This window comes from Silene latifolia, chromosome 8 (genome assembly GCF_048544455.1).
Source record: "Silene latifolia isolate original U9 population chromosome 8, ASM4854445v1, whole genome shotgun sequence".
NCBI lineage: Eukaryota > Viridiplantae > Streptophyta > Magnoliopsida > Caryophyllales > Caryophyllaceae > Silene > Silene latifolia.
This window is the reverse complement of record NC_133533.1, coordinates 109832202-109844479: the sequence shown is the minus strand read 5'-3', so window position 1 is coordinate 109844479 and position 12278 is coordinate 109832202. Positions and strand designations below refer to the sequence as shown.

At 31.1% G+C, this 12278-nt stretch overlaps 1 protein-coding gene across 1 annotated transcript; it reads left to right on the top strand.

Moving 5' to 3' along the window:
* Positions 1-1425: 1425 nt before the first annotated feature.
* LOC141595728 (protein SPEAR1-like) lies at positions 1426-3897 on the top strand. Its single transcript, XM_074415693.1, has 6 exons — positions 1426-1716; positions 1895-2020; positions 3059-3158; positions 3278-3341; positions 3496-3595; positions 3784-3897. Exons 1-6 carry the CDS (start codon positions 1426-1428, stop codon positions 3895-3897), a joined length of 795 nt encoding a protein of 264 aa, XP_074271794.1.
* Positions 3898-12278: the final 8381 nt, after the last annotated feature.

Here is a 12278-nt window from a genome sequence, read left to right as displayed (position 1 = left end):
ATATTGAAAAACAGTAGAATAACATCAATCTGCTAACCAAATCGATCTATGTTTTATCAAACACACTTTAGCATGTTGATTTATCAATCTAATTTTTAACCTGAATTCTATGTTGTTTACTAAACAGGGTTGTATTGATTATTCCATATGTAATCTCAACCTGTTTTTTTTAGGTATATAACAAGTTGAACACAAATTCTTGTTTACTATCGTTACAAATGAGAATAATTTGCAATGAGAGTGTAATAGTTGTAAACCATGTAAACAAACACTCTTTTAGGGTGATGTGCATATCATTCTTTCGTTGGAACTTACCACGATACAGCAGCTAGATATTGCTCAATTAGGGGACATTGGATAATAAGAATATCATATAGATTTATTTTATCATATCAGCAAAAAAAGGAAAAATAAATCATACAAATTATATACACTTAAATACACTTGTATATTTGCCTTATATTGCGTTGTGAAATACTCTCACTATCCCGATCATTTGTTATCCTATTTTATTTTTGGGTGTCTCAGTCAATTGATGTCATTTCTATTTTAAGAATGAATTTGACAAGTAATTTGATTATTCACACTCAATTCGTTCCCCTTGTTATTTTGTAATTGACCCCCTCGTCTTTCCTTAATCTTTGTGCCAAAACTAAAGGACAACAATTGACCGGGACGGAGAGAATAACAGTGAGTAGCAACAATAATTTCATAAAATAAGATCTAAAGCTATATACATAGAAGTATATAAGCATTTTCTATACATAGAAAATCATAATCTCAATGCGTTTCAATAAGATACACTAGTATCAAAATTATATACTACGGAGTATTATATATCTTAAAACTCGGAAAGGGATTTTCTCGTCTTAAAATGTATATCTTGTGTACCACGTTATTATACATCCTTGACCAATGATCGAGAATGATAAAATTGACAACGGTTCTCATTAATAACAAAGATCCGAACAAAAATATTCATAATTGAGTAGGATGTACGATGACGTGATACACTGACCGTAGTGCGTAGATAATATTTTTTTCACCAAAATATACTTGATGACAATTGACAATTCATAGTATAAATACACATACACTTAAATATGTAAAATCCATACAAAACCCCAAAAATAATGAAAATATATATGGATTTCTCTAAGAATATCCTTAATTAACAAGATAGTGAAAAAAATAGAGAAAGAGAGCGCATAAGATTCTTGCTCAAATGATATTGCAAAAATACCAATAAATCTACAAAATCTGATATTCAAGCAAACGTTACTAAACAAGTTTGATCATCACAGCTAGCACAAGCTTTATAAAGAGGGTAAATTCAAAGTCAAATTACTATAAATCTCCTTTGTATGTTTTTATCACAAAATAAGAACAATTCAATTCAAATCAAATCAAAATCCAAAAAAAATTATGGGAAATGATCAAAGATCTAATGGGTCATCATCTTCTTCGTCGTCGAAGAAAAATAAGAGTAAGAGTAAGAGCAGTAGCAATAGTAGTAGTAATAATAATAGTAATTCGGAAAAGCCGAAACAACCTCAAAGAGGACTTGGTGTTGCTCAATTAGAGAAAATTAGATTGCATACTCAAATGGCTAATTGTGGATTTTTCCCTCAACAACAACAACAACAACAACAACTTCTTCAACTTCATCATCATCCTGGTTTCCCTACTGGACCCTTTCCTAGTCCTCTTTTTCCGGTATTTTTCGCGTTAAATTCTTCTTATATATATATATATATATATATATATATATATATATATATATATATATATATATATAGTTTCTAATTTTTTAAAAATTAGAAATGATATTTTGAATGTTTTTGACTGATTTTATTTTATTTTATTTTGTATGGTGTATATGATGATTGTTTAGCATGTCCATGAGGATATGAGGATGCAAGCAGCGGCGTTGCAACCACCAGTAATACCATATGGTTTCGTCGGACCGCCTTCATGTTCACCATTTCCATATGGCTACCATCATCCAAATAATTTCATGGTATATATATGTCTAATTTTATTTCATTATAATTTCTGAGTTGTCATAGGTGATATTTTCCTCATAGGGCTAGGAATTTCCTAAACTATTGTTTTACATATTTAATTTAATTAATTATTAGTGTAATAATAATACAGATAGATAAATGATCCTTTTGAAATAAAATTTGTTAAGTATTCAGCCGCAAACTTTGATGGTATGTATTTGCTGTCGCACCAAACCGATCGAAACAAATTAAACCAAATAATTTAATTATCAGTCATTATAGAGGCACATCCAAATTAATATCTCATATCCATTTAATAATGAAGTATATATAATTTAACACAAATAATTTTTAGATCCGTTTTACAACTAAGTAATGTAAAACCGCCTTACACAATACTAATTTAACACAAATATTTGTATAAGACGGATTTACACAAATGGAATGGTATGCAGGCAATGTTATGAAATACTTATCTAGTACAATTGTACAGTGCACAGTTCGAACCCTAGGCGCCGGGCAATATTAAAACAAAAGTTTAAAATCATACAGTTTATTCATCAGATTATAATCCTGAATTATTATGTACTGCCCTATATTTTTTCCAACCATCACCATATTTTAAATTTCGACTCAAAAAAATGGGGGTAAACGGAAAAAAAAAATGGAAGAAGTAAATAGCGATCACATTGTAGTTTTTTTTTATGGGAGAAATGTGGATTTGGATGCATCGAAAGTAGGCAATTAGTTTCTCATCTTTCACTTTTACTATAAAGGTACAGAATCATAGATTAGGCTCTAATCATCTGCTTAAATTTTTGGTTGAATTGATTACATTTACAGTTAAATCGTTAATCCTATTACCTATAGCCGTTACATTTCATAAATTATACCGCCAATTGTGCTAGTTGTAGTCAGAGCTTAATCTTATCATGCATAGGCTTGTATATGTTACATTTTTTGAGGTCTTTCAAATTGTATAATTAGATCGTTAATTAATAATTGACCTTGCATATCAAATTTGATCATGAATAAATTGAATTGAATTGTAGATGGGAGTTGGGGAACATATGGAAAGGACATGCAGCATCAGATTTGGTGAATCTCATCCACCTATGACAACTAGGTATGAATTGTACTATATTAGAATATGTACTAATTCATGATTTATGTCTTATTTTGATATGATAAAAATCTCTCTTATAAAATATCACAAATTCTTATTTAAGACAAATATTTTAGAACGGGTTAATTGTTAATCATTTAAATAGATGACGACAAAACAGATAGTCTAGGCAATAACAAAAGTTTATCTCATCTATTTAAATTGTTACCGTAGTACTTGACCAGTTTTAATTGTAAAATAAAATTTTCCATCTTAAGCGAGACTTACCATTAATCTATGTACAATCATACTCCGTAATAAATACAGTAGGTTTTACTTAATTTTTCCTTAGTCGTTTTTATTTTATTTTTTATTTTTCAATAGATGGAACTCGAATAATAATGTTCCCGTGATAATGGCTGAGAATCAACAATACATGCAACCACAAGGTCTGGTTACAAGGCATCTTCTAAGTCATGTGGAGGTATATATATTACAAACTCCCTTTATAAATTACGCCGATCATCGTATATCCCAACCAATGAAATACCTCGTTTTTTTTATTCTGCTTAGGTTATGCTAAGAGCCTAAGACGGTTATGACGACAGGGTAAACTTGGTGGAAATAAGAATTTCTCGAATTTATTATTAACTCTTTTTTTCGCATTTTCAGGAAAATACTATAAGACATAATTTGTTCGAATCAAATGGATCATGCAGCCAGAATTTAGAGTCATCATCATCTGGAAAAGAAGAACCAGATTTGGAGCTTAAATTATCACTTTAGTTGAATTAGGTTTTACAACACTTGGTTAAATCACATGCACAAGATTATTATACATACAGTTTAAGACAGTGAGATTAAACAAATATATACTTTCATAAGTTTGATTTAAAAAAAAAAAGTATTTTCAAAGCACAAAGTGTCATAATTAATTTAGTTTAATTTGATAAAAATGTAGGGTATCATGATTTAATGATTTTGCTATAAAACATATATTAAAAACCTTTTTGATATAGTGAATTACTTTATCTACTCTGGTATTTTACGATATATGTCATTTTCGTCGTTTGTAATGAATTTTTGAAAATTATGCAAGATTTATGAAATTTATGTCATTAGATAATATTTTTGGAGTATACTCAAACATATAACTATATCTATTTAATTATTTTGGGACAAGTTGAAAACAATAAGACATTGTAAAACAACTTATAAAAATACTTTTACGCCCTTCTTACCCAAACATGCTAAATAGTGAGAAATTATTTTTGTTGGGCTTAAGGGTTATGATAACTACAACCCAATGAGTTGTATTTAAGAAACTAAAAAGGTAAATAAACACTTAAAATATGCATTAATTGCATTGATTCATGTGTAATTTATTCTCTAATTTTTAAATTAATACCAAATTTGAAAAGATATTAAATCTTAAATACAACCCATTGGGTTGTATATAGCATTTCCCATTTCTAAAATAATTTTGTTAAAAAAATATGTTATGAGACACGTCTTCTCGATTTTAAATAGAAATCTTGATCTTATCATTTCTCATGTTTGATTTGTAACTAGAGTCTAAAAAAGTGGTCTTATATATGAAAGGTTTTCAACCAAAAAAAGGATATTAATAATAATATTATTATTTTGAAAAAAAATCTTCATATATATACAAATGGAAAATGAAAGGGCGCCACCCGGTGACACCCAATTTGGGCGCCACCCTCTCACATGGGGTGAGTGGGGACCCCTTCAATAAAAAAAAGGTTGTGAGAGGGTGGCGCCCAATTTGGGCGTCACCGGGTGGCGCCCTATCACTATCCTATACAAATAGAGTGAATATACTATTTAAAGCTATATTTCTCAGAATTCTACCAGTAAGAAATGTCAAAGTAAAGTTTAACCTAAAAGAGCAAGCATGGCCTACCTTTTTACTTAGATGGAATACTATAACTCAAACTATCATCATGGGCATGCCCAATTAAATTCTAGATTTCTAGGGGACTTAATTTTTCTTTTTTATCTTATCATATCATATATACAGAGAAGTTTATATTATAAGTCCAAAAAGAACAGATTAAGCAGATGACAATTAGTTTAATTGATAAAGTATAAGAGGTGATATTTATGACTTGAGGTCGAACCCAATAAAGCCATAACATCAAAATTATCTTGTATTTCCCTTTACACCATATCAACACAAATAATGCACTCATTCAAAGGGAATTTTTTAAACTAAAAGTCACGTGTTATTCCTAAACTTTGTCATTTTACAAGTGATACTCAATTTTTTAGATTTGTGCACATGGTAATATGGTATCATCAAGAATTAATTTTCATACAATTGCTTGTTTGACAAAATTAACTGAAAAGGTAGCTGAAACCTGAAGCCTGAAAAGGTAGCTGAAAATTAGGAACTTATAAGGCAACTGATTATATAAAAATGTGTTTGACAAACTAGCTAAAAATGTAGCTGATTTTGGTAATGACGTAAAAGGATGTGATAATTATCTATAAAACTATATTAAAAGGGTAACCTTAAAAGGCCACGTAGACAAAGCCACATAAGCGAAGAAAAAGCCACGCGTGCATATATAGTTAAAAGACAACTTTAAATACATTTAATTTTTTTCCATGTAGGATTATCATAATTAAATTCTATTAATTTATATTGTTAATATTAAGGCTACTTTAATAAATTTATTAAAACTCATATAAAGTTTAGTAATATTTATTTTTGTATGGAAACCATAAGATCATGATTTAAAAAATAAATTAAGAATTTACTCTCATCATTTAAATCATTCAATTTGTTCATCTAACTACTCCTTAACCAGAAAGATAGTAGCTAAAAGGTCTGATATGTAGTAAATAAAAAATCTAATAATTTGGATTATAAGGCTACTAATATCTACAAATTTATAAATATAATTAAAAGGAAAACCAAAATATCTATCATCATCAATATGTCATATTTTAATTACATATACAAGATAATTTTTTAAACGACTTTCATGCAAAGTGGAGTTTGTAAGAAAAAAAATTAATAATAATAATAATAACGATAACGATAACGATAACGATAACGATAACAATAACAATAACAATAACAATAACAATAACAATAACAATAACAATAACAATAACAATAACAATAACAATAACAATAACAATAACAATAACAATAACAATAACAATAACAATAACAATAACAATAACAATAATAATAATAATAATAATAATAATGCAAACCTTTTACATACCATTTCTCATTTTCCCATATTTTTGTTTATATTAAACTTCATAATAATGAAAAATGGATGCTCAAAAGTCATGAACTTGATCTTTATTTATACCTATATTAAATTTGATAATAATGAAAAAATAATATTTAATAGCCATAAAACGCATCCTCAATTGTTTAGTATATTTTTTATGGAAGGCAAAATTTGTAAGCAAAAAATTTCTTATCTCTATCGTTAGTAGAATGGTATGTGTCACCGATATTATTAACTAATTTTTTTTATTGGAAGTTTCATTGGGTTATGAAATGTTCATCACATTTTCAATTTCGCGTATGTGTTTGTTTTGTTCTCATTTAGGTGCTATCAAGATTATTTATTGTGTTAACCTCTTCCAAGTTAAATATACTTACATCTCTATGATTTGATTATCATTCCCTCTTTTATTCATTACTTAAGGTGAAACTAAGTTAATAATGATAATATTGCATAAAACAAATTCCACTATTATTGTGTTATTTTTTTTTAATAGGTATGATTTATTGAAGAAAGAAGATTATAAGGAGAAGTGAAATACTAAGATTGCTTAAACAACTATATTTTACATACTAACTAAAGATTGGTGACATCAACGTGGAATCGTGGATGATTAATAATTTTTTGAGCATTTATTATATATATTTTTAAATATCACAAAAACTCCGGAGAGACAGTAGAGACCTCTCACATGATGGGGTGAGGGACCCACTGAATTTCTTTTTTTCCTATTATGTCTCCTACTAAATTAGTGGGAGACGGTCTCTCATGAGGCCTACTGTTGAAATATATGGCTAAAAGGTGGAAAATTTGAGGGGATGACATAACATTTTTTGTATAATATTGTTTAATAGGTGAATTATTCGAATAATGATCCAATTGTTGTTCAAGTTGTTGTTGCTTTAAAATTTTTAGTTCCGCAATTTATTATTGTATTAGCTTCAATTTTATGGGGGTATGAAATGTTAGTTTTGTCATAACATTTCTAATTGTGTGTTTTATGTTATTTTCAGAATTGTTGATGAAATTTTGACATCTAATTTGTGAGGGTGCTCTATCTTTGGGGATCTTTGTTTGATAATATAATTTTGTTTAATTTGATTATATGAATACTAATATTATTAATTCATTTTAGGTTGCATTGAGTTACTTTAGTTTTGATAGGGGTATCTTAGTATATCTAATATATGTAATTTTAATTTCTGATAAACTATTGTATAAAAGACTAATTGAATTTATACAACCCTTAAAACATGAAAACCATAAATTGAATTGATCGTAGTATGTTATTGTATTAAATCACTAAAGTATTACACTAGAAATAGAACAACCCGTGAATTTCACGGGTCACAAAACTAGTTTAATATTATAGATTAAATGGGTAAAAAATGGAAGATTAGTCATTTCAGGTATACGATTTCTCAAATGCTACATGAGGTAGCATTTCATTTCGGGTAGCTTATTTGGGCAAATAAGCAGCTTATCAATTCAAATATTTGCAAAAGAATCAGGTAGCTGAAATTTTGGTCAAATAAGCTACTTTGGTCAAATAAACTAAAACTGAAATGTTTTGCCAAACAAAGCCAAAATGTTGACTTTTTTATCGTTCTAAAAATCTTCACATGAGCATAATACTTATACAAAATTCAGAATTACCCAATTTTTTTTCATATTGATTACCTCATCGAGATCTACAATTTGATAAACCGTTAATGGTCATTCGAAATTAAAATCTAAGAGCGGAATTATAGTTGATTGGCAATTTTCATAGAAAAAACCATAGAAAATAACGGTTGAGAATTTTTTTCTTAAATCATAGATCTTGACGACATAATCATTTTTTTAAAAAAAAAACCTATCTGATTCCAAATTAACGTTTAAAAGTTATGTTCATTTGAATTTTTTTTATAACGGCGAAAAGGACGTACGGAGAAATTAAACTCAAGAGTAGCATGTACACAAACTTAAAACATTGGATGTGGCAAAATTCAAAGATATCACATAAATTTTGTCTTAGTTGGATCCGAGGCTTAACTAATACTACGAAATGAGTAATACGGAATAAGTAGTAGTAGTCCTAGTTAGAATTAAAAAAAAAAATACGAGTACTTTTTTTCTTATTATATTATTTTGCTTTTTAATCATACATCGAACCTAACATTAACGCTTGGAAGTCGAAACAAGGTCTTCCAAGAATATTAATCGATTTTGTACAATTATTTTAGCTTGTATGAGTACTATTGTTTATGGGTGCTACAAACGACACAATTGAAGAACAATATAAATAGAAGGCTGAGAGATTTATACGTTGTAATTAATCTATAGGTGAAGCATGGTCAAGAAAAACGAATCTCTTTATGATATCCATTTTGCAAGTTTGTTATTACGGGTAGTTTTTGTGAAGAAGATGAACCTCTTGATCACTATTGATGCAAACCTAGAAATATCTAGAGAGTAATACACCAAGAGTAAATAGAATATGGTTGTTATTATTCAGTTGTCTTAAATTACATTATGAGTTTGGTTGAGTATATATACACAATTCTGTTATTACTCTAACTACTTCACTAACTATAGTTAAGCAATACTAACTAGGTTAGTGTAACTAACTCCAGCTTGACTATCTCAACACGCCCCCTTCAAGATGGACAGAAGCTCAAGATGACACTAGCTCAATATCCCCCCCTCAAGATGTGCTTGGGGAAAGAAACTTCATACCCAACTTTTCTGAAAGATAAAAGTGTTGTTGAGTACCCAAAGGTTTGGTCATTAGGCCAGCTAGTTGAATATTTGATCTCACATGCTTAGTTGTGAGGAACCCTTCTTTTAGCTTGTCCTGTACATAGTGATAATCTATGTCAAGGTGTTTAGTCCTCTCGCGGAACACTGGATTTCTGGCAATGTGTTCAGCAGCAACATTATCACAGAACAAGTCAATTGGCTGCTGTACTTTAACACCCAGATCAGCAAGAAGCCTTTCCAACCACACCATCTCACTGACAGTGTATGACATGCATCTGTACTCTGCCTCGGTAGAGCTTTTGCTGACAGTCCGTTGCTTCTTAGGTTTCCATGAAATAAGAGAATTTCCTAGAAAAATACAATATCCACTTAGTGATCTACTACTAAACACGCATTGACCCCAATCTGCATCACTATAGTCTTTAAGGTGAAGATTGTTGACAACAGGGTATAACAGGTCTGCATTAACTGTATGTCTGATATATTTTACCACATGAATAGCAGCTTGCATATGAGGCTTTCGTGGTTGAGTCAGAAATTGACTTAAATGTTGTACAGCATAGGAGATGTCTGGCCTGCTTAAATTGAGGTATGACAGACGTCCAATCAATCTTCTGTAAGATTCTGGCTCCTCCAGTAGCTCCCCTTGGTCTATGATGAGCTTGAGACCCTTTGGCAAAGGAAAGCTTGCTAGAGAACAGTCTTCCATATGTAAATCCTTGATTATATCAAGGGTATACTTCTTTTGGTTCACAGTGATGTCTGACTCATTCCTTGCAACCTCCAAACCTAAAAAATATCGCATCAAACCCAAGTCCTTGATGGTAAAAGTGGCATCAAGTCCATCTTTCACATGTTGAATCTCTTGCTGATTGTCTCCAGTCAAAATTACATCATCAACATATAACAGGGTAACCAGAAAAGAGCTTGAATCAGTATTTACCCTTGTAAACAAGGAATAGTCTTATCTGGATTGAATGAAGCCTAGACTCAACAGGTATTTGGTATTCAATGTTCTATTGCCTGGATGCTTGTTTTAACCCATACAAGGATCTTTGTAATTTGCAAACTTGGCCTGAATGTTCAGTTTTGTAACTCTGTGGTGGTAGCATATAAACTTCCTCATCTAAATAGCCATGAAAAAAGGCATTGTTATGTCCAATTGATGTAATAACCAGGCTTTAGCATAAGCCAAAGCAATGAGTGTCCTTACAGTGGCAAGTTTTGCTACTGGAGAAAAAGTGTGCTTGTAGTCTTTGTCCTTCACTTGTGTATAACCCTTAGCAACAAGCCTTGCCTTGAACCTCTCTATTGACCCATCTGCTCTATGCTTGATTTTATACACCCATTTGGATCCTATAGCTTTCTTTCCTTGAGGGAGATCTGTAAGTACCCAGGTCCTATTTGCTTCTAGGGCATCCAATTCCTTCTTCATAGCCTCTAACCACCTCTCATCCCTACTAGCCTGAGTATAACTAGTTGGCTCATGTTCAGACAGAACATTATACAGAGATGCCAAATAAGAGGGATCAAACATAGAAAGCTCTTCAAGAACACTAGTATGTAGACTAGTGTGTTTATCTTTGTTCTTAGAAATCTTCTTGTTTACAGGACAATGGAAATCCTTGAATCTAGAAGAAGGGATTCTGACCCTGTCAGACCTTCTGAGTAGGTCATTGTCAGAGACTAACTGACTATGATCAGAAGTTTTATTCAGATCAGAATGTAACTGATCATAATCTGACTAAAAGAATCAGTATCAGGAGCAGTAGAAGGAACATGATGTAATTGTTCTTCAGTATCTACTAAGTTATACAAAAAAATTATGCATTTGTGTATCTGATGTGTCAAGTATGTCAGCAGGATCCTCATTGTCAGGTCCTTGGTCACTCCATATATTTTGGAACTGTTGGAGTGAACGGCCTGACTTGACTCTATGAGGGATAGTGCCAGGGCTAATAAGAGGTTTATCAAGAGCAGAAGCAGCAAGATTATCATGGAGAATGGACTGCCTATAGGGAAAAATATGTTCTCTAAAAATCACATCTCTACTCACAAAGACAATGTGCTTCTCTAGATCATACAGTTTATACCCCTTTTTCCCAAAAGGATAGCCCAAAAACAAGCATCTTTTTGCTCTATAACCCAGCTTATCTCTCAATTTAGCTGGCACAGTAGCATAACAAAGGGACCCAAAAACTCTGAGATCATCATATCTGGGCATCTCACCAAACAAGACCTCATGTGGTGTTTTCCAGTTCAGTAAAGCCATGGGCATCTTGTTGATAAGATATGTGGCAGTGAGCAAACAATCTCCCCAAAACTTGATGGGTAAATTAGACTGTATTTTCAAAGCTCTAGCTGTGTCTAACAGATGCCTATGTTTACGTTCTACCCTACCATTTTATTGGGGGACACCAACAATACTATTTTGATGCAGTATCCCTCTCTCAGTAAACATCTTGCTGCAAGGCCCTTGAATGAACTCTGTCCCATTATCAGTTCTAATGATCTTTACCTTACCATTAAATTGGGTATCTATGTATACTAGGAAAGCTTTGATGAGAAATTGAACTTCCTGTTTAGATTGGATCAGGTAGGTCCAAGTTGTTCTAATGTGATCATCTAAAATGGTCAAAAAAGACTTTGCCCCTATGAGTGTTGGAATTCTATATGGTCCCATACATTCATGTGGAACAATTTAAAAGAATAGGTAGCATGAGAAAAACTCTATGAAAAGGTAAAGCATGATGTTTAGAAAGAATGCAAACTTGACAGTCAAAACTCTTGTGATTACATGATTGAAAATCGGGTACATGTTTCAACTTGTCAATAGAGGTATGTCCTAGTCTCTTATGCAAAAGAAAAATATCAGTATTCTGATTACAGTTGTTAGACTGAACACATGTATTTAGACCTAAACTTAGGCTACAATGGACTTTAGTGCTCCTGTTAGACACCAAGTCTTCAGTAATCCTGTATAAGCCAGCTTGTTTTCTGCCTTTGGCTAACACTTTTCTACTTGAACGGTCCTGGAACCAATATTCATCAGGGAAAAAATAAATTGTCATATCATTGTGTTTTAACAATGTCCCTACTGACAACAAGTTTTGCTTAAAACCAGGCACAATAAACACATTATGCAAGGTG

What these genes read in the sequence shown, in the direction of transcription:
- LOC141595728 (XM_074415693.1), top strand. Translation starts at nt 1,426, where the DNA reads ATGGGAAATGATCAAAGATCTAATGGGTCATCATCTTCTTCGTCGTCG. An exon ending in TTCCTAGTCCTCTTTTTCCG is followed by an intron (nt 1,717 to 1,894) that starts GTATTTTTCGCG and finishes ATGATTGTTTAG; the next exon opens with CATGTCCATGAGGATATGAG. An exon ending in CATCTATTTAAATTGTTACC is followed by an intron (nt 3,342 to 3,495) that starts GTAGTACTTGAC and finishes ATTTTTCAATAG; the next exon opens with ATGGAACTCGAATAATAATG.